Raw genomic sequence first — 27096 nt, 5'->3', positions numbered from 1 at the left:
ACGCCTCTCTGCGGGGTTATTAGCTTAAAAGACCATACTGGCAGTTTTGCACATTTTAGTCCATTAACTACAAATCACATATACTTCACATCAGTGCTGACCATTTTCCAATGCACACTGCTGTAAGATGGAGATTGATTTCCCACCTCTCTACTAATGTAGTTGTGAACAGTTCTGCTTTTATAATTCTTCCCTTAAAGTAAATTGTGATATAGGAAACTTGCCTGTAGGCTGCCAAAAAGCAAGACATTTCATGTCTTCATTCAGATCTTTCCCCGTGTTGTCTGTGGTTACTTATCCTTGTATCTGGGAGGTTGATTTTTGACAACATAAAGATGTTCAGACAGCTGAGGTACAGCTAGCAAAATCACTGTGGTGCAAGAAACGTTTATTTTTGTGATCGATTAATCTGAAGATTGTTTTTATAATTACCCCGATTACTCGTTTTAATTTCCCACAGCCTCGACTAACAGTCCAAAGATATTCAGTTTGCTCACATGTATGACAAAGACAAGCAGAAAATCCTCACATCTGAGAAGCGAGAACAGACAAATGGTTGGCATTTTTGCTTAAAGGGACTATATGTGGGATTTGGCGGCATCTAGTGGCGTGGTTGCAGATTGCAACCAACTGAATACCCCTCCGCTCACTCCCCCCTTTCCAAGACTGCGGTAACGTGAGCCACCAAGTGAAAAAACGCGGTAACGCTGTTCACCTCTTACCATAATAACACTACTTTAGGAGCAACGGAAGTCAGACGGCGACTGGCGGTACCACGGCTTTGCACTCTGCAGCTCAGGTTACCGCAGTTTCATAAGCGTGTCGGAGAACTACGGTGGCCTTCAGGTAACGTAAAAACGTGAAAGGCTCTCGCTAGAGCCAGTGTTTGATTTGTGGAGAGGACCCACTCGCTATGTAGATATGAAGGGCTCATAGGGGATCTTAAAGAGACAGGCACTAAAACGGAGCGTTTCAGACAGAGGGTGAATACAGGTATATTCAGACAGACAGTATGAGTAAAATAATGTGTTTTTTTTAACATTAAAGCATGTAAACATGTTCTAGTAGAAACCCAAAACACAAATATGAACCTGGAAATGAGCACGATATGTCCCCTTTAAAAAAATCGAAATAATTGCACATTAATTTTTATCCACTGACTGATTAATCCTCTAATCACTGCAGCTGTATCTTAGCTTACCAGAGTCTATAATTGAGACTCATGCAATTAAGTTCCTTTCAGACACGCACCTCTTTAAGTACATGTGATGGCAATTTTATTGGTCTCCTGTCTTAATAAAAGTCACGATGAAAATCGTATTAGGGTTGGACCTAGTGCCATTCATGTAACATTGCACAAGAATGTCCTCAGATTATTGTAGCAGCACGAGGTTAAGTACAAGAGAGAGAGAGTGTTTCAACACTTGTGTCGGGAAGTCATCATTTTACCAGACAGATGAAGTTATGTATTACATGTCTGGAAAGAACATTATTGCAGAACATGATGCAATTCACAGAACAGATATGAACCGAGGCATGAAGGTGATGTAAACTGTGCTTGTTGGAAATATTTTGTGCCTGACTGTCACAGTTTATGATCGCTGCACCCAAGTGTGTCTTCTAGTGGAGTTATGTTTTGCATCACTGGTAGGTGTATTACATTGTATTTGTTGTCCAGATGGGCTCTAAACTTCCTTACAATCTGTTTGTAAAGGCTTTCTCCACCGTTCACATCCCGACATGACGTATTGGGCGGCTTTGATTGGATAAAATCTGCCTGAATGGCGTCATTGATTGGGCGGGAAGATGGATGGTGGTCAGACAGCCATTAAACATGACCCCCTCCCCGCCCCGGCCCGTGTCAGAGTCAGAGCTCATACTAAATCACAGACTCCGCTGAAGGCAGCATAGATCACCGCTAACAACGCTGCATCAACAAGTAGACAAGCACAGAAGAAATACCACGTCAGACAGAAAGCAACTTTAATAAACATGTTTTTCTTTTTTTGATCTCTCGTCCGCAAAAATGTCAGCCTCTAAAAGGTCATCGAGAGATTGTTGTTTCACTTTATTTCCAGGTTTTCCTGTTCTACCTCAGAGTTTTACTTGGATCAAATTAACATATGTTGAAAATGAACGTCTCAGATAGAGAAATTCAACACAATCCTGGTTTGTTATTAGTGTATTTTCCTTTCCTGTTTGTTATTCTACAATCCATTCTGGGAGAACTGGGATTCTGTAATCTCTCTGGCTCACAAATCCCATTTTGAATATTTGGCTTTGTGTTCTTCCGAGCTTGCCGTGTCTGTTCTGTCAATCATAATAAAGTATGATTCAGAGAAAACATCCCCGGGATTGTCAAAGATGAGGAAATGTAGTCAAAATCAATACTGGTTATGGTCCATCATGTTTTGTCTATCTAAAGTCAAACAATATATATAATCAAATCATATTGTAAAGAGGCGTCTTTTTAAACTGATTGATTTACATCCCTTTTAGTTTGTCCTCAGCAACATGGGAGCCAGACTGCAGACTTCTTCCTAATACAACTCAAAGCTACTCATATGAGACAATGGCATCAAATGCTGCCACTCAGCCATGATGCTATTGAGAAAGCCTTAGAGAGTGGAGAAGGAATTTTAGCAGAGGGTTTCTTTTTGTTTTACCAGAGTAGGTTTCCATTCCGTACTCTTGGAAGGCAATAAAAACAAACTGTGGATGTTAGTGGGCGGGGGAGCCCCATCAATTTATCTTGTTTATGGAAGCGACAGGAGACCGCTCAGCTATTGTGTCTGCCTCTCTGCCACAATTGGTACAATACTCAGGACAAGGATTTAACCAGCTCCATCTGCCTTCTCCTGCACACCACTCCGTCTCACTCTCTGACTCCCCATACGGAATCATTTCTCCAATCCTGCATGGAGAGTATGCCGTATGCCTTCCTGCACTCATTCTCTCTCTATATTCATCTCTTACTGCACCATCTCTGTCTTCCCCCTGTTCCCTCCCTCCTTCATTGACTCCAGTGGCTCCATCATTGACTCCTCTGACCCTCTGACAGCCTCGACTTGACATTCAGACATCGCGTTCATCTCGTGTTTGTCTCCGTCAAAACAGCCCAGGCTATTCGATCCATGCGCCCGGCTGTCAACAGGCAACACAGCGCGGCCTGTCCACCTCTGCAGACGCTCTCTGGAAGACATCTATACTTTAAACCGGCAACAACCTAAATCCTTATTTCATAGAGCTGTGAGCCGCTGCACCTTCTATGTCAGAGGCTCAGCCTTCTACAGCTACAAGCTGAGGCTGTGGTTTGCCTGTATTTTATGTGTCAGTGGCTCTTTTTGGTGAATTAGCTGCTAGGATTGCTAAAGTGCCGACCTGAATCAAGGGTGTGCTTTGTGTCAGCTTCAGTGACCTATGATATAGTGGAGGTTAAACCTACCAAAGCTCAGTTTACTGGCTTTTTTATCTGCAGAATATAGTTTAGCCAGCTTTTAAGGATGATATAAACAAGTAGAAGTGGGCTGTAATTCAATATTAAAATGTATCATAATATAATTCAACAGAATTATATTATGTTATTCTACAAACATCTGTTTCAAATGAATGATTCTATGCAAGCTGTAATTAAAAACTAACAAATTAGACATGAGTTTGGCCTCATGTAACAACATGGTATCATGCCAAAGTAAAAGACCCGCCTGTCCAGCAGAGGATAGCGTGTCAGTGTCATGTTTCGCCTCGCCAAGGCGTGAATATTACACGTGTGTATGAAAGTTCATACCAGCAGGGAGCAACAACACCAATCACTTGAGTTTAGGCAACAAAACCACTTAGTTAGGTGTAGGAAAAATGTCATGGTTGGCCTTAAAACATGTACATAAACTAGGACTGTCGCAATAACCACAATATTGCAATACCGCACTATTGACAAGCCACCTGCAGCAGATGGCAAACAACTGCCACTACTGCTATGTTATATTGAGAGCGTAACAAGGTGCTGAGCGTCTATTCTGCACTGAGCGCTGCATATTTGGTGTTTTTTATCCGGCTGCCGGGAACGTCACTTTTTCCTCAGCCGTCCAATCACAATAGAGGAGAGGTGGGACAAATACTACAAAGACCACTCGTCACATCCGTGTAGGCTACAAGTGCTGAACAACAACTATGGAGGAGAAATTAATACACACAGACCTGCAGATCTGTCCTCTCCCTGCATGCTTCAGCCTTCCCTTCATCCAGAGTACTCTACCTAGTGCCGACATTTTTACTTCTGCGGATATTCCCTATTGTAGCAATCAAAGCGTCTCAGCTGAAAAAAACCCGCTGCGCCTCATTGCCCTTCTGTGTCCTGCATTTAATAATAAACAAGTATTTAATTTGTTTTAAAACAGTCATCTTTGTCATTTAAAAAGAAACAATATACCTAACAATTATTTATACAGCACTAAAATCAGGATAAGTACTTTGTAGAAAATGTTATTGCCCACTTTGCCTTGCGCATTATCATGTCATTCATACACCTTTTCGTGCGATTGCACTGTATATAACAGTAGTTCACTGCTTTTAAAATGTGATCCATATTATGATATATATTGATATCTGATAATATCATTAATATCATGATAATGATATCTACCATTTCACCAATACCTATGTATCAGTCATCAAAGCAGCATTGCAATGATGTAAGTTTTATGAGGAGACATCTTTAGAATAATAAAGATTTTTTTTTCCCTGAACTGATGAAGTACGTTTGACTGTAGTCTATGATAACATCTCAGAGTTAAAGTATGGCTACTCTTGTAATCTAACACACTGGAGTAGACATGATCTACATGCATTACATTCTTCCTCTGTCTTGTTGGATTCTTTCCCACTCTTGACTTTCCCGTCTGCTGCTGAAGGAAGAATGAGAGACGCCATTGACTCACGCTTTCCACCTACAACAGACTCCACATTACACTATTGATTGACATCATCAGCAACTAAAGTACCAAAGCCGCGGTGCTGAATAGCAAAAGGTAACAGGTTGCAACACATGCCACGCTCTTGGCTTTCACCTTTAGCCAGAATATCCAGAGGGGATCCATTTTTTTATGGGAAATGTGTGTGAGTGATGAGTATTGCGGAAGACAGACAGTTCGTCATGGCACATTGAGACACTGCATTCAGTAGACAGACAGTCAGTCTTCCCGTATTGGAACACCTGTTGGACTTACCGATCACAGACACAAACTCCAGTCTCCAGCATGAAGGTTGGATGCTCTACATGCCCACACACTTTGGCCTCCACACTCTACATTTCACCCTGCAACATAAAGAACATAGGACTTATTGTATTGGCATAATGGTGGACATTGGATGTAAATTATGGACACCAGAATCGTCCAATGTGAACGTAACTTCTAATATACTGGGCCGGGAACGACACTGGGCTTCAAAGCAAAAACAAAGATATTCTGCATATGGTCTGTTATTATGCGTGGCCAGCCCGGCTATGTCAACAAAGCATGGAGAAGCTCGGATTACAGCACACACAGATGGAGAGTGACTTCATACTCTGCTCTGGTAGACATTACTCCTCTATCTCTTTAGCAAATAGTTATTTGCTGCTATATTAATGCTCTGGATATCAGATTCAGCTCCTTTCAAGCTTCAAATAATGTTGCAAACGGATAGCTGTGAGTTATTTAGGCCAAGAATTCATAAAACAATGCAGATGCAGAAAGATCTCAGCCTCTATTATTCCATTCAGCCTGTCAGATTTATATTTATTCCACATTAGAATATTTGCTGTGTCAACATCTAAACTCCAACAAGTAGCTGCGACAAAGTAATATATATGATAACAACTGTTCATATTGTCTAAACTAAAATGATCACTGCAAGTATAGTGAAAGCTCAGGTGGTGTTATAGCTCCTGAATGCAGATGTGAGCTGTACTTCCTAGCTGGGAGCTTGTACTCTATCTGCCGTCTTTCCCATACGATAAAATGCAGCATGATAAACACATCGACTCGGTGACTGACACGGCGGATCAGTGGCGAGACGGAAAGACATTTCTGCCAAACAGCCACGAGAGCTGGAGGTAAATACACCCAAGATAACAACCTCCATCTCTCTCTTTCTTTATTGCCACCTACTCTACCTCCTCCTCCTTTCTCCCATCTCTGCCTCGGTGTCGCCATATCCCCCCCCCCCCCCCCGTGTGTTGTCGTGGCAACGCCGCAGCCGCCCCATTATAATGTCTGCGTGTTTGTAAGTGGAGTTGCTGCTTTGCCGCTGTTGGTTTCTCCTTTTTTCTCTCTTTGTCCCTTTGAAAAAGAGAATAAAAAACGGGGGCCGACATACGGGGGAGAGGAGGAGAAGAAGAGGAGGTAAGGGAGGTAGGTTCGGAAAAGGGGGGGGGGGATGCAGGAGCTCTAGCAATCATTTAGCACTTCCCTCTCTTGCTTTTATCTGTCCTCAGAGCTGCTTTCTACATTTCCTTTTGTCTCTGAGGTTGGAGGCTGCTCGCCGTTCCCGTAAAAGTGGCTGTGTGAGAGAGCAGCCGTGAAGTTTATTAGGTTGATCACACGCACAAACACACACACTTTTCTCTCTTGTACATATTTCCTTTTCTCTCTCTCTCTCAAACACACACACACTCACCATTACAGAGAGACGGAGTGTATAGAGCTATTAGATGCATTGATGAGGACGCCCGTCATCAAAGAGAATCCACAATGAGAACAAACATACAGAGCAGATGAAACACCTCCTTTGTGTTTGGCTCCAGGAGCACAACACCTTCTAATGAGGAGGCGCGTGTGCGAAGGTGCGAGCACGCGCATGTGTGCGATTAGTAGATTTCTTGTCTTATATTTGTTTTTCTGTACACGACGAGCTGGTATCTGCTCAAAGTTGTGTCTGGTAGTGTGTCTACACAGGCAGACTGACAGGTGTGTGTGTGTGTGTGTGTGTGTGTGTGTGTGTGTGTGTGTGTAATCTCCCAGATAAGGTAGGCAGATAGAGCGAGCAGATAGACAGGGGTATTGGGGATGAGATTGCAGGAGGGGCTTAAAGCTGAAGCTGTAAATCACTTAACCTGGGGCTAATGGGCTTATAGGCTGTACTACAGTACACACACACACTGACACAAACACAATCCCAGTCGCCCTTCCAAAAGCACGCGCATACACAAAATAACCAAATTTCTGCAATGTTGGGCCCCAAAGGCCTCAATAAGTCTTATCTGAAATGTTAACTATTAAATCATGTCCATGCAGAATGTCAAATTAAAAACTGACTAATTTAGAGTGTGCCGGTGATGTATTGCTCCACTATGTTTTTAATCAATTTAGCTTGTGTGTGTGTGTGTGTGTGTGTGTGTGTGTGTAGGTATGCTGTTTTGTTCTCGTCCAGCATGTTTATTCATCATGGTTTGCATTGGTGTTGCGTCACAACGTGTGTGTGAGCACACGTGTGGGCGTTTCGCATGAATATGCAATACAAACCTTTCAACCCGACGCACATGTGAATCACCGCAAAGTTCTGCCAGGTAAAAAAAAAAAATTAAATAAAGTGGGGCCTGATGTATTAGTCAGTGTTTTTTATGGACAGACGTGTGACTCATCAAGTTATGCGCGGTCATCCTGCAGAACTACTTGAATCATTTTTTTGCACGAGCGTCTGGAGCTCTCATCTGTAGTCGGGCTAGCGGCTGATTGCAGACGCCACACATGTAAGATTAAAAAGTGTGCATTTGCAAGCTAGAAAACAAGCGAGCTGTCACTTGCTTTTCATTTAAACACGCCCACGCGCACACACATGCAGTATAAGGTACCCAAACACATCCTTCCTTCATGCAGGGTCACATATGGTGGGCCATTCTCCTGGCCAGTAGCTCATTACATTTCTCATTATGTCTTTACACACATTTGGCCGCTCCTCTGCACCTGTTGAGGTGTGATATACCGGCTCCCTGTTTACACCTGCTCCTCCACCTCCTCCTCCTGTTCCTGCATCTACACCCTCCTGCCCTCCATCTCACACTTCTTCTCTCCCTATCACTCCATCTGTCTACCTGTCTCCCTGCCTGCCCGCCTCATCATCCTCCGCCGTGCATCCGACGGAGACCACGCTGTTGCCAAGGCTACCGCAGCCATTGTGTACCCGGTTGCCAGGTGACTGGTCGCCGTGGCGATGATCAAGAATTCTGAAGCGCCGCCGCCACTCCTCCTCCCCTCGATAAATAAATCTTCACCATTTTTTTCTCCCCTCCTTTCGCCGCTCCGTCGTTGTCCTTCCCTCCCTCCTGTCGACACTGGTAGAAGAAAAGAACAGCGACCTTTAAGTGGAACTGAGCAACAATGGAGGGATGGGATGGATGATGGCTTGTTTGTTTTCTTTCCTATGTCTCTCTCGCTCTCTCTCTCCCTCTGTCCTCAACTCTATTTTTCTTCTCCCTTCATCCATCTAGTCCCTAGCTGTCCAGCCTGCCCAGTATAATAATGAATTGTCTCTGCTTTCTTTCTCATTTCCCTCTCTGCCCCGCTTGTTTGATCACCCCTCTTAATTCTTCATCTCCCTCTTTCTCCATCCTTGTGTTTTATTTCGCCAAACAGCGGACCATGAATGGCCCTCGCTCGGGCTCTCTCCTCCTCATCTTTGTTCATCCTGGCACTCAGGGTAATTCAACCTTCTTCAGTCTCCTACCTCCTCCTTTTACCCCCCCTTCTTCTTCATTTTAACAGCGTTAACCTTTTTCCATCCTCTCTGCTCCCTTTGTCCTTTTTTTCTCCTCATCACTGGACAATTTTGTTCGGGCTTGTAGTGATGCTCTTATCCATTTAATAAGCTTACTCTAATGTGATAGTTAATTCCTGTCTCCCCCCCCCCATCACAAAGAAAGATGCTGGCAGATAAAATTGGTGTGCAGTAGGGTTTGAACATTATGTTTTTTATGACTGATGAGTATTTTTTGGCATTTCCATTTCCATTACACAGAATTTGGGCTGAATTCATTTAACATTTGACAGTCTTCATGCCAGAAAGAGGAAAGTAACCAGTTTCTGCTTGCAGAGTTTTATTTATGGCTCAAAGATAATGTGACACTAACATCTACTGCAAGCAAAGATGATGGTGAAGAAGAAGAAAAAGGGAAAGAAGAAGTTGTATCCTCACATGTGGAAACTAATTAAACTGTGAACCGTATCTCATTTTTCATCAAAAGGTCTGAAATGGTCCTCAGCAAGCTTATGTGAACCCAAGAGGGTATCAGACAGAGAGATAGATACAGCAATACTTGAAACATAAAGTATATAGACACGCTTTCATGGCAGGCCTTTTAAGGCAACGCCAACAAAAAGGCCAGTAGTGTGTTTAGTGTATATTACATAGCTTTTAGAGGCTAAGAGAATTAAATATACACGTTATAGTCAGATGTATGTGGACACCCACATATTACATCCTAATGTGATGGATGAACATGTCAACCAAGAGTGTCGGGTACTGATGCTGGGCAATAAGGCCTAGCTCACTGTCTAAACCAGGCGTAGGCAACATTAGGCACATGTGCCACCATTGGCACGCGGAGGCTTAACCGATGGTACACTAGCAATAAGTGTGCAAGAAAGTTTCGGAAATGTTGAAGTGCCCTCTCATCTGCATGCCAAATTACCTCTTTCACAGACATTGGCAGTTGTGCGGCCTGTTATTTACGGTAGTTTGAATGTTTTTTTCCCCGTGAAGACCCGCCCTACTATGCCTCCGATCGGCTCCTACTCGTTGCCTTCTTCGCAGAATTGTTTATTGCCGATGAACAAGATTGATTGAAGTTTGTTAAGGATGGCCTACCTTCTTGTATAGCACTCTCATATATAATTACAATGTCCTGATTATAGGCAAAACATGTTTTTTAAAAATGTTTTAATGCACGTTGCCAGTATGGATGGAATAAAATTACAGATTTGTTGGAGTTTTAAATGTTGATGTGGTGTCATAATTAAACTTAACGTTAACCTTAATGTTGATATGGCACACGGATTAACAAGAAAATCGAAAATGGCACTTCATATCAGAAAGGTTGCCGAACCCCGGTCTAAACTATCTGTGTGTGATGAAGAATACTGTAATTCGACATTTTGGGAAATACACTTATTTGCATTCTTCTTAAATAGAAATAGTCCCACACAACCCATACTGTAACACAAGGTGTCTTTTTAACACTCTGGTTTTTGTACAGATTAAAAACAGAAATAGAACATGTACATTAGTGAACTTTAGAGGTGCTGCTGGCAGATTTTATAACCTTTGGTCTTAATGCCAAGTTAAGCCACCTGGCTGCTTCAAATTGATGAGACAGATATGAGAGTGGTATCCAGGAATGTCATGAGAACAGATACAGTACTTTGGTAACAAGTAGAGAACAAGTTTTTCTACAGTACCACAGGTACCGTCAGGGCTCAAGACTAATGGCGTCGGGATAGAAAATGTTTTTGGGACGCAGCCAACAAATTATCGATGCTACTTTCCCTGATAATAGAAAAGGAGTTATGACCTGTTTAACTTCACACAAAAAAACAGCATACAAATGGTAAAAAAGGTGTGTGTTGAAGTAAATGTATTGTTTTACTTTTTGTTTTTTTACCATGGTAGCGAATTGGTATTGAGAATGGTGGAGTTTCACTGGTATTGGTATTGACTACTACATTTCTGGTATTGTGACATCCCTAGTGGTATCGGTCTTCTTCTAACCTAAAACTCTCTGCAAGAAAGCAAATAAGTGAGTTTGCAGAAAGAGGTGTCCACATACTTTTGGCATGTAGTGTACATCAGCCTAATTCTGTAATCTTCGGTGTAATTATATGGACTTACAAATTTGAGGTTTTCAAACAGTAATCAGTGCAGCAGATTTTACTGTGAAAGTAACCTTGTCTGCTCACCCATCCTCTAGAAGTGCCATCTTCAGCCAGCTGGCTGTGTGTGTGTGTACGCGTGTGTGTGTGCGTCGTAGTGTAAAGGGCAGGTGATTGCAGTTTCCTGTGCCTGCATGTCACGACGTGATGTGTGTGTGTGCGGCTCCATTGCGTGTGTGACCAGGCTTGTCCCCCGATGTGTCCCCGAGCTTAGCCTGACGCTCCATTGATTTGTATGGAAATACCGCCTGTTCACACAGCGGGTCGAACGCCCTCTCTCTCTCTGTCATCAGTGCCCAGCTGTGGGACGCTCGCTGTGTTCTTTCATTTGATTGTGTGTGTGTGTGTGTGTGTGGAAGAGAGTGAGGGATCCGTGTGATTGAGTGAGGGATACAGTATGTGGCTGGAAGGACGAGAGCACAAGATTGTGTCAGTGGCACGTGAGCCCGTCAAAATGTGTGCGTGTGTGTCATACGGATTCAATGTGTTGCCGTTTCAATATAAGTGTGTGAACTCACATCTGTCTGTTGATGATACCGTTGATCAATCTCACACACACACACACACTCCGGCTTGCCCTGACAGAATCCATGGGTTGAAATATAATGACCAAAAGCACCATTCAACATCCTGCTATCAACACCATCCGTCCTTTTGTTTACCAACCATTCTTCCTCCTCCTCTTCCTCCCTCGTAAGATGACTCAGTCCTGCCTTTTTCCTTCTTGTTATCCTCTCTATCCTTTTGTCCTCCCTCTCTCCTCCCCCATCTAAATTTGTCCTTCATCATGTCGTTCCCTTTTCTTTCCCTCCCTCTCTCAGCATCTCCTCTATCTCCATCCTTCCCTTCCATCCTCCATTTCTCTGTCTCCCTCGGTACTCTGTTAATGTCACGACCCTATTCTGTTCACGTGCTCATCACTAAATGACAAACCAGAGACAGCTTCCGCCTCTTAAAGGCCAAAGCGAGATGTGTGCAAATCTCTCCCTCCCGTTCTCTCTCTCTTGCAGCCCTTTTTACCACTCATACAATATGTGTTGTTTTTTTTTTTGAGCCACCCTGGGCTTCGCTCTGTCTAAAACTACAAGTAATGGCACTATTCACAGCGACCACGCCGAGAGAAAAGGTCTGGTTGCAGGCTGCGTGTTTGCTTCATTCTCCGTGTTAAAAACACCGGCCGCGTGTTTTACCCTCCTCTGTGGCAGCGGCAGCCATTTCAGCTTTTGATACATGTTGTACACATCATAATGAAACCAACCTAATCTCAGTATACACCTTCTTTTTTTGCAGGATAGAGTTTACCCACCTTCAGAGGCTGACATAAATATTTATGAGATAAACTCGACGTCTACTTCATAGTGAGTATCATCAAACAGATACAAGTTATAGGAAGGTATTTTAAGAAGGGGGGGAGAAATTGAATTTTGTTTACATTGGTTGTTGTTCGTCTCATGATGCTCATACTTTTCCATTTTCCACTACATCACTACAGAAATTATAAAAACTCCCAACATGACTGCCTGAGTGTCAGCAACCACTAACTCTTTTTATGCTTGTTTCGGTGTCTGTGCTATTATGATTTTATTATTACTATTTTATATGTATATTTCTTTCTTAAATGTATTTATTGTATTACATATTTCTTTATCTATTTATTTATTTATTTGTTTTTGTGATTTCTCTATGTAATTCCATGTTTAAGTTGCCAAATCTTCTATGTGTACCACACTATCTCCATCACTTCAAAGAAGATTAGGGGGGTTAGGAAATATGGGTCTAGGATAATATTGTTGCAAAATATGTAAAATAGTCCCTTTATAGTTGTACTGTTGTACTATATGTTTTGTGCCAATAAAAAGATTTAACATAGATTTTTTTATGTTGTTTTTCTGTAAACAATATGAGGTGCTTTTTTTTTTCTTTTTTTTTTATTATTTTTATTGACAAATTTTAACGACAACACATACATCAAACAAAAATCAAAACCCGCAACCAAACCCAAAAGTTCACGCACCTGCACTCGCACACTCACACACACTTTTACACCCGGGGAGGAGTAATACAAATACCTAAAGAGAGAATTATCTAAACCACATGTCGAGGACAAAACATACATATCGTTACATACAGTATCATCCATGTGATAGTTAAATGCAAGCCGTCCATAGTGGGAGTATTCATCAACAGAACAGAGAAAAGGAAAAACAAAACAATCAATATATGAATAGAAATATTGTCAAACTGAGTCCAAATATTGCAAAAAAGGGGCCCCAAGATTCTTCCCATTTATGTTGACATTTTAAATTATTGGCTCGCAATTTCTCCATGTGGATAACTGAGAACAATTCATGCAACCAGTTTCTGAAGCACGGTGGAGTTGGTGTCTTCCAGTCTTTGAGAATACGTTTTTTTGCTAATACTATGCCCATCAATAGAGCTGTTTGAATATGTAAAGGGAGAGTTGAGGAGTCCACTGAGGATCCAAAAAGAGCCAACACATCCTTCATTTCCCTTTCCCAAGCCTTCTTAATACAGTTAGCAGATTCAGAATCTATATGAGGTGCTTTTTAAAAATGACACGAGCCAATATCTTTCCTTCAATCCAAGTCCAATCCAAATTATTTACATGAGCGCTTCATAATCCTGATCAGATAGATCAGGTAGTCTCGCCGCTCCAGGGTAGGTAATCAGAGAGAAATGTTTCTCATTTGCAGTTTCCAGCCATTCACTGCAGGCAAACCTTTGAAGAAGATGGACCTGTATAAAGTGTTTGTAACAGTTATTGGTCTCCTGCTGTGCTTTGTATTGAGTCAACGGTTTGATTTGAATATACAACTACCCCTCCGGTTGTTAAACGGGAGAAGGTGAGCTCACAGTGCGATTCAGAATCTCATAAGTAGGTTAGAAAGACACAAAGCTTTGATTAATTAAGATACGAAAAGAGGAGATAATTAGCTCCTGCTGGTGGCATCACCTTGTGAAGTCATCGTGACATCACCACAAAAAGGGATGTCCTTCAAACTCCCTCTGCCAGCTGCAACTCAAACAACATTTTCTGTGTTTTTTGGGTGCTGAATTCAGCCTGCGCAGCTCAAATCAACCATATTTATGACTACATGCATGACGACATCAGAGACAGATTCACTTTTACGGCTCGATTTTATGCTGCTCCTCCTCTACAAACTGTGAAGTGTGCGCATTGGGATGATGTATAAGACAAATATGACCCTATACGTGGCGGTGGTGGTGCTGTGTGTGGCTGTGCATGGAGCATAAATTGAACCCGTCATAAATTTGGTTTATCGTGCCGTGTCTGTGCATGTTTGTGTAAGTGTGAGTGGACTGGGTTTTTACTATCCTGCGACGCCAAAAAATGCCCCCGTGGGAATAGATAACCCTAAAAAATAGTGGTCTCCTGAGAGTCCTTTTCCCAGCAGTTTATTAGAAGAATGTCCTTTTTTAGGGTTGAGTGTACAGGTTAAGGGTGACGAGACTCCTTACTAGTAAATTAAAACGTGTGTGTTTGCTTTAGTTAAACAGAAACATGTGGAATTGAACCATTTTTCAGTGAGCTACCTCCAGGTCTGAAAAGTGAAGCCAATGCAGAAGTGCCTTAAACTGTCATTCTCTCTACCAGCCAGCAGGGGGCGACTCCTCTGGTTGCAAAAAGAAGTCTGATTGTATAGAAGTCTATGAGAAAATGAGCCTACTTCCCACTTGATTTATTACCTCAGTAAACATTGTAAACATGAGTTTATGGTCTCTCTTCAATACTGCATGATGTTCATTTAGTAAATTATGGTCCCATTTAGAGTCAAATAGACCATAAAGCAGGGGATGCTTTAGGGCGTGGCTACCTTGGGATTGACACGTCGCTACCAAGGCGTTGTCCGATCTGGGAGTTGTCCGTGTTGTCTTCTTACAACTTTAACCCTTTCACAGTGTGTTTCCAGTTCATGAAAGTTAATTATGACCTATTTGGTCGCCTAAAAATATCGTATTCAGCTTTTGGTTGTACTTAGCTTCACCCTCTCATGACACTTCTGGTTGCAAATGACCAAGATGACGACAGACAAAAATCAAGATAGTGATGGCCAAAAACCAAGATGACAACGGCCAAAGATCAAGATGGCGAAAGCCAAAAATAAAGATGGCTTCGAAACGGCAGTCCGCACACCAAGGGGTGATATCACGGTGACTGCGTCCACGTCTTATATAGAGTCTATGCCATTTGATTCAAAATAATGAAAAATAAAATCACTGTGGCCTTTGCTGTGTGCGAGTGTGTCTAGTATTGGTTGGTACTATAGCTGGCAGCCATGTAGCTCAATAGTGGAATTAGGGTGATATTGGATATTGGATAGACTGCAACACATTACACCACTTCACTGTCATGGACGGCCACTTACTGCACACACACACAAACACACACACACCTTTTATGATATTTGGAGCTTGAAAGTAAACGACAGAGGAGGATGTTTAAGGAAATGTTTTTTTTCTTGAGGGAGATTTAAGGAAGGAAAGTGCAAGCCGCACATTAAGCATGTTCTTTCCTTTATGCCAGCATGCATAAAGCTCTTTTATATCATTTTAGATAATTTCCCACTCGCACGGTCTCCAGCTGAAGCATATTTCTCTGCTTTTATCAGCTTTTTTTATCGCTCCGTCCTCTTAACAAGCATTTTCCTGTCTCCTTCTGCTAAGTACTGTCTCTCCCTTTCGTCAATCTTCCCATTTTGCCAACTCTCATTCACAGTCACCACACACACTCTCTTTTTGTCTTTTCTTTCATTGTCAGTCCAGTCCTCCCTCATCGTTTATGTACTTATACGTTTTGCATTGCAGACATGATATAGTATAGGCGTAACACACTATCTTGAATCAATCCTGACCTTTGGAGTGTATAATATAATCTTTGTGAAGTTTTTATGTGTTTTTAATGCATTCCTGCAGTTATCGCTGCCTGGGGAGGAATAATGTTGATTGAATTGTAATGTTTGAAATTGAATCTCTTCTCTGTTTGTCTTCTTAGTCTGCCATCCGTCTCTAGAGACTCCTATCTCCCTTTTTGTCTGGTTTCTCTTTTCTCTTTCACTGTCTTAATCTCCTCTTTCCTTCACTATTGAATCTTTTCTCTCCATGCCGTCTTAACTCACCTTTCTATAGGGTTGAGTTCAGATAACTGCTTTCATGTTGGCGAATTATGTAGATCCGAGTATAACAATGGAATATTTGATCTTTCCTTGCAACTTACTTACTAGAGAAGTAAAATGCACAAAGTACTCGGGTACCAGGTTTCTCATTTTTATCTGGCGCTGGCCATCGCTTTCGACAAATGTAGCAGGTGGCAGATTATTACAGCTGCAGCTAATTAACATTATTCTGTAAATAACTTGAGGAACAGCCAAGTGCTATTTCAACCCTATTGCCAGAAAATAATAACGATATAGGACCATCCTGCAAAACCTGAGATTATTTTCTATGACAAAGTTGTTGTCCAATTTAGATGGAATTTCTAGACGCCAGCTCTCTGTAAACTGGTGTCTGTCCTCGGCCAAAAGATTGTTTGTTTGCATGATCAAGAGTGGAATATGAGTTTTTACAGTTCATTAAGGACCAACAGAATGATAAGTCTTCACTCAAAGTTTCATCCATATCAATAATTCAAGCGGATCAACTTTATAGTTGTAGATGTTCTAGACGTTGTTAATTGTAAATTTCATTAACGAAAACTATGATGAAAAATCGTCAACGATACGATGACGAGACAGTAAAGACTTCATTAAACACCAACTGTGATGATATCAACATGCAATATCAATGACGAGACTAAAACGTAGTTTGAAGAATTTAAACTTTACCAAAATCTCTTTTTATTTTCGACACTTTCCATCTACTCGTCTCCTCTCGCTGTCACTCTCTTGGTCTCAAACACATGCACCGCGTGCTTCAGCAGCGGCACTCAGTTCGTCTTTGTCATTCTTGTCTCAGTCCTCAGTCCTGATAAATGTGCAACTATAATACATAAAGTTTATGGTTTGTGGGTCAGGTACGGGTGGTTGATTAACGCATATTTTTGCATGTTGGGTGGTGCGGATTGGCTCCCGTAACGGGCCCCGTGCATCAATAATCAGCACATACAGGAGGACTCAAACTAACTGCAAAGCTGCATTCTTAATCATGTGTTTCATCAGATAATAAGATAAACTCTGATGCGAAATAAGTTTGACTAAACAAAATTATTGTTTTGGCTCGACTAGATTGACTGAAATGTTCAATGTTGAAGGTAATGACTAAAAGTTGACTAAAATGTCATGACTTTTTGTCGACTAAAACTATGAAGGATAAAAATCTCTAAAATGTGACTAAAACTAATAAGCGTTTTTGTCTAAAGAGTAAGGCTAAAATAGCTAACAAAATTAACACTGCTAGACGTACCGTGCTTGGGGCAAGTAGCTTGTGAAAAACAAAATACAACAAAAATAAGTGGGCTCCACCTATTTATTATTCAATGTGTCAAATTCATACAAAATTTCCGATCTTGCTGTTCACATCATTTTTAGGGTTGTAGCTACAGGTGGCACATTAACATGACTGCTACTAAAAACTGTAGTTTTCTGCTTTTTCAACTAACAAAGGATGCATTTTTTGTTACTTACAAAAGGTTGAAATCCACCTGAGTGGATTCAATAAGAGATTGGAACAGATTGGGATTTGATAAGCAGGTTTCTGTCCTGTACATATATCCATGTTTTAATTTGGCTTTCACTTGCTTAATGTTTATGCCAAGTTGTATCACCATCTAATGGATACCCTCTATTTCTCCCCTAACGTTCCTCCTCTCTTGTTACTTTTTCTTTTATTTCTGGTTCTTATGTTTCTCTCTCTCTCTTCCTTGTTTGATAAGTAATACACTGACCTTCTTTCCAGGCCTGGATCTATTGCGGGATTTTTTCTCATTTGCCCCCCCCTCCCACACCTCCCTCCTTTCTCCCCTCTATCACATTTGAAGAAATGGGGCAGACACTGCATACATTTACCGTACTGGCACACACCCATAAATACACACAGGAAGTGACAGACAAGGGAAGCATGGCCACAAGGGATGAGGAGAGAGAGAGCTGACACCAATATGGTGTTCTATTTGTCTGCTCATATTGGTAAACACCACCTCATCTGGCTTTACCGCTGTTTTCGCGGTGACACCCTGAGCGTAATTATGACACATTGTCCTGCTTCTTGCCATTTTTCTTCAGCAGCGACCACATGCTCATCATGTGTACACGCACACAAACAATTACGCACAAAAACACACACATGGTGTGGCGAATCTGCACGCGGACACACTTTGATAGAGAAGTGCAAACACACACCTAAACCAACAGACACACACACACACACACGAGCGTGTCACACTTGTCTTGCATTGTGTTTGCTTGCTGGCTTTGTTCCATCCATCACACCATGACAGCCAGTCGCTGTTGATTAGAGCCATGTCAGCCTCAACGGAGAAATCAATGGTGAAATATATAAATAAGAACACAATTAAACCATTTGAGTGGAGGGGAGGCAACAAGTGGCCCGTTGGAGTGACGCTTCCTGCCAGCAGAGGGCGCTGATGAGCTTCCCACTCAGTGGAGACAGAGAGGAGGGTGGTCTGAGGTTTTCCTTTGTTAGTTCTCCATCAATTTCCCCATTCCTTCAACTACAACATGCGTGTATGGTTGTAAGGAAATACGCTTGTATGTGCTTCAGCTTGCGAGTGACCTCACCCTTCAAATTATTCTCATCTGAACTTGAAAGTAGTTCAAGTGCGCCCGTTACGAAAAAAACACACAACCCCCATTTCTCACCATCGATCACTGCACACAACTCAGACACACAGTTGGCCCCCTGGAGCCCCCAGCAGCGTCATTCAGAGGCCTGTCTGATCATGAATAAAAATGATTCATGTGTTTCGGGGTTGCTGGAAAGTGAAGCATTCGGCCTTGGAACTCTTGAGAAGCCGGTGAGTTTTTCAAACAAAAATAAGAAAGAAAAAAGAAAAGTCAGGGAACGAGGCACGCAGACAGTCAGGATATAAACCAAGAAATGCACAAATGAATGCAAGAAACTAAAAATAGAGGAAGAGACTCGTGAAGAGGCAACTAGAGTGGCCTCAAAAGGAGAGAAAAGAAAAGGAAAAAAGAGAGGAAATGCCGCCAGCTGCTACCGATTCCTCAGCAGAGGAGTTGAGTGGCATTTTTATGAAGAAAAGGCACGCAGAGCCAGGACACCGAACTGCGCCTACTTCACGGCAGCACATACACATTCCGGGGTAAAGCGGCCTGCACCGCTGCACACGCTACAAATGCTATGTGCATGTGTGTGGAAGTGTGCAACTAGGAGCAGGAATGCACTTAAAAATGCTAATTTGCAAATCTCCATAACCGGTGTGTGTGTGTATTTTTTTTTTGCGTCTGGCATTTCAAAGCTTCTTGTTTATGGCTCTCAACAAGTCACTTTCATGTCAGATCTCAAACGGACACACACACACACTCACGCTCGCTAAGTAACACCCCAGCGTGGTGTTGCTAATAGCACTAATTAATAGGCTAAATTCTGCTAATTGAACTCGCTTATGCCGAACCCCTCTCTTCCTCCTACTCCTCCACTCCTCTTTCATTCTCTCTCTGGACTTCAACACCATGCTGTTAGCTTTAATTTAAATTTGCATGGTGATTACATTACCGTTCCATAGACTAATGCAATCTCCGTTCTTTCATCATTACTGTAAATAATTCCACACTAATCCCGCAATCACCTATTTTCAACCTTCTCTCATTTGCAGCATTTGCTCCCCCTGTCTTTATGCCGCTGTATCACCCCCCTCCAACTAACACACACACACACACACCTGCCTCTGTTTGAAGCCTCAAGGACGAGAGAGGAGCAGAAGAAGAAGAAGAAGAAGAAGAAGGAGAAGCAGAAGCAGTTTTCAGTTGACTGAGCAGAGTGTGGAGGAGTGAACGGGATCTGGGAGGGACGTGGGGAGGGACAGCCATTAGCCATGCCAGCTGTTTCCCTTGCATATTAATACACAAGCAGGCAGGCAAACACACACACACACACACACACAGACACACGCATGCACACATGCTGGCAAACATGCAAACTCATACTGTGAAGACAAAACCGAGCGAGACAAGCAGAAAAAAATCTGACATACTGTACTCTGCGTTTAACATCAAAGTCGTGCGAGAGATTTACAATAGAGAGCAGATTCGTGACATAGATGTGCACACACACACGCGATAAAAAGGTAAATGGAGAAATCAGAAATGCATAACGGAGATGAAGGACGTGCATTTGATTTATAACAGATATGTCCATACTCATAAGAAATCCACTCACACACACACACACAGGCTATAAAGACTATCCCAGGAATCATGTGCATAAAAAACAGATGCATGAGATTTACAACGTCCAGACATGCTGTTCAGATTCATAACAGACACACACACACACACACACACACACACACACACACACCAAAGCTATCAAGGCAGCCATAGGAATCAGACATCTAAAATATATATGTGTATGCATAAAACCTGAGGAACACACTCACACAGGAGACACATGCTGTGCAGATACATAGCAGATGCAGCAGCGCACACAGAGACACACAGGAGTCTGTAAGAGGAGGAAGAAAGCAAGCAGTGCTGCATGATGGGTACAGAGAGGAAGAGAAACAAAGAGAGGAGGAGGGAGACAGAGAGAGAGAGGGCAGAGGGTGGCGATGATTGTGGCTGTGGCTCAAAGAATTCCCAGAGTGAACATTATATATTGAAAGGGGGATAAAGTGCAGAATTGCTTCTTCCCTTTTTTCTCACTGTTGTGCTTCCGCCACAACGAACAAACACTGTCACATCCCTGAAAGCTTTTCACAGTGTCCCATATACTACTATGTAATATGACGTACATATATTACATAGTAGTATATGGGACATACAGAAACTAGGGCTGTCAGGGCAAATTAGTTTGAACGCCACTAATTTCTTTAGCTCATTAACGCAATCAATCTTTCAGATGTTGTAGCGGGCTCAGTTTTTAGAGTGAAGATACTGGTATCATATGAAACTAGAAAACCTAAAGATCCATTGGTACCATGTCATACTAGCTTGTCGCAGAGGAACATAAATAAAGCTCCAAAATTTTGGGCAAGAAAAAACGGTCATGGCCATTTTCAAAAGGGGTCCCTTGACCTCTGACCTCCAGATATGTGAATGAAAATGGGTTCTTTGGGTACCCACGAGTCTCCCCTTTACAGACATGCCCACTTTATGATAATCACATGCAGTTTTGGGGCAAGTCATAGTCAAGTCAGCACACTGACAGCTGTTGTTGCAATTATTAGATAGACTGGACAGATAGACTGGAAAGGGGATGACATGCTGCAAAGGGCCGCGGGTCAGATACAAACCCGGGCTGCTGCTAAGGACTCAGCCTTGGTACATGGGTGCCCACTCTACCAGATGAGCTACCGGCGCGCCCCAAGCTGTAAACTTAAACATAATGTATGATAGAGTAGGACATATAGCTAAAGGGACCTCAAAAAGAAAAAGTCATATACACAGTGGTAGCTACTGTACTGTAGAAATCCCCCCTCATGCATTTCTCCTGCATCTATAATGCATTAGTACTTCAGACAATTCTTTCTTCAGTGCTGTATAGTAGAGGCAGCAGAGGCAGATAAGTATATTGAAATATAAAACTGAAGCTTCTCTCAGCCTCCTATCAGGCCATTCCCTGTGACTTGTGACAGCTGAAAAGAGAGGAAAGCCTGTTTTTTACCAGCCAATTGCTCATGGGGATGGTACAAAAGTGCAGCATTAGTTCAGATATCAGGCAGCAGATAGCATCAAGGCCTCGGAGACTGTGCACCCTAATGGCACGGATACCTGGGCGAAAAACACAAAGTAAAACACCTGGATAAAAGACAAAAATTGGGGGAAAGATAGACGGATAAATATGGAAAAATAATGTGTCATCTTAGCCCAGACAACAAACAGACAGGCTTATGAAACAAAGGGCAAACAGAGTGACTGGGAGAGGGATTCAAAGGAACATATATTCAGAGATTCAGAGTATGTTCGGAGACAGATGCATGCAAACACACACAAACGTGTACACACATGCCGCAGAAAGTAATAAGCGTTGTGACAAAGACACTGAGACGCAGAGACAGGGAGAGAGATGATTGTGATGTTAGTAGACGCACGCACACACACACACCCACGTACACACACACACACGTCTCTAGTGTTAGCTTGACTTATGAAATCCTAACTGTGGCTCAACACCGTAATATTGTCTGAAAATGTCAAGGCTTCGATGGAAGCCCCACTGGGACAAAATGTACTGTCAACACACACAGGGCTCAATCTGTTCTCGCAAAGACATATGGCTCTCATTTATCACATTCTACGCGGAGACAAATTGTTTTCCCAAAACCTCGATGTGCGACACAGCAAGAATGGTAAAGATGAGGTAAAGAAGAAATGTCACAACAAGGGAGAGGAGAACGGAGAGCCGAGTCAGACTCTACAGGCCCGATATATCAAGCTATGTGCTTAGCAGAGGAGGCTGGTCCGCAGAGGCAGAGGAGGTCAGAAGAAAACTCTTATATCAATTTAATGTACTTCATAAATAATATAAATATATAATATATATAAAAGAAATGGTGCCCCAACCTCCTCCCTCACTAAACAACACATTTTCTATCTGTTCAAAATGTACCTTAAAGGGAGATTTGTCAAGTATTTAATACTCTTATCAACATGGGAGTTGGAAAATATGCTGCATTATGCAAATATATGTATATATTTATTTTTGGAAATCAATTACCAACACAAAACAATGACAAATATTGTCCAGAAACCCTCACAGGTACTGCATTTAGTATAGAAAATATGCTCAAATCATAACATGGCAAACTGCAGCCCAACAGGCAACAACAGCTGTCAGTGTGTCAGTGTGCTGACTTGACTATGACTTGCCCCAAACTGCATGTGATTATCATAAAGTGGGCATGTCTGTAAAGGGGAGACTCGTGGGTACCCATAGAACCCATTTTCATTCACATATCTTGAGGTCAGAGCTCAAGGGACCTTTTTGAAAATGGTCATGCCAGTTTTTCCTTGCCAAAATTTAGCATAACTTTGGAGCGTTATTCCTTCCAGACAAGCTAGCATCACATTTCCTTTGGTTGAAACCATGTTGGAAGTTTTTATATGCTTTATTTTGGTGGAAAATGCCTAATTACAGGTGACCCAAGGTTCAAAACCAATCAAAAACAACACAGACTAAAAATCCTGTTTATTAGACTTATGGTAACTTCTTATTAAGTTGTATCTTTAGCCCTACGGGCACATAAAACAAATCTGATTCTAGTCCCTTAAACTTCATCTTCGCATAATAGGTTTTTGCTCTTATAATCAACCTCCTCTGCTGTACAAACCAGTTAAAAACACATACAAAAATAGAATCTGAGCATCGGCCCAGACTGCAATCTGCCCTCGGTTATTTTTTTTCTGTTATGCTTTCCAAGCATCAGTGACTTGGCTTTAAGACGTTATAATCTGTCTCCATATACCCATAAACCCTTGCGTTCCGGAGCAATTTCCTGTTCAGATTATGTTCTAACTCCTTCCACAACATGCTGCAGTTGTCTGGGAGGAGGACAGAGAGGGCTGCATTTTAAAAGGGTATCTCTGTAAATGTGAATGCTTCGTTCTCACCTGGACGGACGAATGAAGCATTTTAAGAGTTCAAATACACTGCTGCTTGATGTGAACGCATCCTAAATCATCCCAGTGATTCACCCAGTTTGAAAATGTGGGGTTTAGGCTTACCCAACAACAGGAAACCTTTAATCTTTCAGTTTCTTTGCATTCAGAAGACATGTGGGGTGTGAATGAACATATGCAGCTGATTAACTCAGACAGCAGTGATAGCTTTACCTGAAACACCTGAGGGACTCAGACACACGGTGCATATTGCGAGCAAAACACGTTCGCATGCACCATATATGCAGCAGCTCACATCTTGATCCCATACTTTAATTACAGTTTCCTATATTTCTCTACTGTGCTTCACACTAATTAGACAGAAGTGGTCTGTCGCGAGATAAACGATCCCATGTGGCACCCTTATTTTGACTTTTATCACACCCACACCCACACACATGCGTAATCAAAATACAGCTGTCAGGAGTGTGCATCTGCAATGGTGAGCACGTGCACACTGGACAGACAGACAGACAGACAGACGGATGCACATGCACGCATGCTCAAATATGCATACGCACGCTGGATGCTAATTAGGACGTGCTGGTTTTGATGTTTATAAAAAGAAATAAGAAAAAAATTCCATCAGCAAACCTCAGTTTCCTGTTGAGAAGGGCTGTTGGATTTTAAAACGCCTTTACAGGCCCTCATGGCAGGGAGGTGCGACACGCTGGGTGCATGACGCCAAGCTCGTAATGCTCACCGCGGCGCTGCCACTGTCGCCACCAGCCTCTAACCTGTAGCTTCTACCCCAACACACACACACACACCACCCCGATGCTGGCCGCAGGACCGCACCCTACCCTGGGCCTCTGTTTATAGATGGGAGGTGAGCTCTGTGTGTGTGTGTCTGTGGGAAACTTGCACTTTCCTTCCCCTGGGGCACAGTCTTACATTGTGGTTCCCACCTTGTGAAAGCCTGCGGTGAGGCAAGCGGGACACTGGAGACCCAGAAATGGCCCTGGCACTTTTTATTTGCCCTCAAATTGATCCAAGATGGCAGCGCAGATTCCTGACTAACAATGCAGATGTGGGCCACTGTTGTTCATTAGGAAAGGCCGTATTAGTTTAGCCCCAGGTTAAGTCGTGGGGGGATGACGTGTGATATTAACTTTGGGCTCCTTTTCAGTGGGGTCTTAACCTCCCTCCACCTCCAACTCCATTCCCTGTTTTCTATTCTTCCCCTTCTCCTGACCTCTCCCTTCGCCTGTTTCTCTCCACTTGACCCCTGCCACCCGGCCAACGGTAGGGTCCTCTGTGTCAAACACCGTCTGTGAAAACAGCGCTCAGATAAGGTAAGGAGAGAGCGAAGGCCAAACAGGAGACGGTATTCAGATGTAGCAAGCTGCAGCAGGGCTCCTCTAATGTGGACGACAACACAATGAGATAAGCCTAGTGAAGTACCAACGCCGTGGCAAAACTGATTCAATGTTGAGAAAACACTGCACCGAGATAGGGCGAACAAAGTACCACACATTACGATTGTGTTTATTTCCAAGTCGCAGATAACAAGATGCTGCTGGCTGGAAGATAAGCCGGTGCAAGTAGTGGGGCAAACATATAGCTCAGAGCATGTATGCATAAACACAGAGTACAGTAGAGTGCTGCAGGAGGCGCTCTGGGCCAGTCACATGACATTACAGAAACTAATCAACATTTTCTATTTCCGCTTACTGTTTTGCTTAAAGCTGAATTTTACCAAACTGGGATGTGGAAATTGTGTCTATTATTCGGCTTAGGTTTCTCCCTAATATCACACAAGAAAGTACACTGTGTAGTATTGACAAATCAATCGCAAACAGAATCGGAGTAGAACAGACATTGGACGGTTTGCCGTGTTAATTTGACTAGTACAAAGGAAAATGGTGATTGTTGTTAGTTGTTATGGTGACAACACACGCCAGTGGAGCCGTAAAGTGTGTTGCTTCGCCGCTAAGCTGGCAACGGAGGTATTCACAAGGCCGAATCGATGTCTGTTAAGGCCAATTCATACTTTCTTTCTTACAGTACTTAAACGTCACGCCGGCATGAGTGAGTCCGCGACGGCTGCCGCTCCTGCCAAAGAACGTATATTGGTAAGAAGTGAAAGCAGATTGGTTGTTCCATTGCAACGTCAGTGGCCACCAGCAGAGCTATGCTTCCGCCACGTTGGACTGAAAGCGACTACCGATGGACATAAATGGAAGTAAGAAAAATCCGCACACAGATTTAGAGAGCAATCTTCTATTTTTTTTCATATCAAGAACCTCCAAAACAGATGTACAATAGACCACAGATGTATAAGAGGTTGTGCCCTATGCTTTTGCAAAAATGGTGGCAGTGCTGTTGTCAAAAAAAGCACCAGCGTTTCGTCTGGTATGGTAATGTCCGTTCTACTCCTATTCTATTTCTATGATCACAACACAAGGGCCCTTGCTGTTCTGGAACTTGTATCACATCATATAATCTTCCTCCGCAGATGGAGTTTGTGATGGTGCAAATTAGATGTAGATGCTCAAATTTCTATTCTTGTGAGCATTTCAAGGACTTCCCGTCCTCGTCTCGAAGATTATTTTTCATTATTGATTAATAGGTTGATTATTTAGCCAAATAACTAATGAATAATTTAGTCAATAAAATGACAGAAAACTGCTTATTACAAATTCAAAGAGCTCAAGGTGATGTCTTCAAACTGCTCCCAATACATGTTGAGCGACTAATCTTCTACTATTGTTCCAGCACTAGTAGTGTGTCATTTGTTGATGTAGTGTAGTATTTCTTTATTTGTATGGTAGTATATTAGTACAGTATTGCAACAGTTTCCTACTACAGATCATCTCTCTTCATTTCTCTTCAGAATTACCAGTTGGACTCCTCTGCTGGGTTCTCTTAGAAATTGTCATAAAAAAAATATTCCTCCCATTGGGAAATGAAATATCATCACTTTTGAAACGAGCAAACAGAATGAGTCATGTGTCACTTTTTCAGATTTACAAGCCCAACACCGCTCCCCTGCTATCCCATTTTTAAAAAAAAATGTCCAACTCTTTCATTGTGAATAAGGAGACACTCCAACAGGTTTCTGTCACTGGGATGAAAAACCAAAGCCGAGACACTCACCGCTCTCAAATGGAGAGCCTTTTTAAATCCTCTGACAATGAGCGAGACAGATAAGGAGAGAGAGAGGCGAGAGAGAGGGAGAAAGGAAGACACACACAAACAGAGAGGGAGAGAGAGAGAGAGATAGAAAGGTGTAAAATGGTGAGGATAACGAATGAGTGCGCCGCTGAGAGGGAGCCTTAATGATGTCAATGTGATAAGTCTAAAACGAGGTGAAAATTGAAATGAGTGCTGCCACGGCGGTGGTCGGCGGGGAG

The 27096-nt window shown here is 42.4% G+C and overlaps 1 protein-coding gene across 1 annotated transcript in view; it reads right to left on the bottom strand.

Moving 5' to 3' along the window:
* The window catches only part of serpinh2 (serine (or cysteine) peptidase inhibitor, clade H, member 2), a 123536-nt gene that overhangs the window by 81959 nt on the left and 14481 nt on the right, over positions 1–27096 (bottom strand). Inside the window, 1 exon segment of the mRNA XM_037757743.1 lies at positions 5226–5314. Coding sequence (XP_037613671.1) covers positions 5226–5257 — 32 coding nt within the window. The 5' untranslated portion in view covers positions 5258–5314.

The sequence above is a fragment of the Sebastes umbrosus genome, chromosome 22, assembly GCF_015220745.1.
Source record: "Sebastes umbrosus isolate fSebUmb1 chromosome 22, fSebUmb1.pri, whole genome shotgun sequence".
NCBI lineage: Eukaryota > Metazoa > Chordata > Actinopteri > Perciformes > Sebastidae > Sebastes > Sebastes umbrosus.
This window is presented reverse-complemented; position numbering and strand designations above follow the sequence as displayed.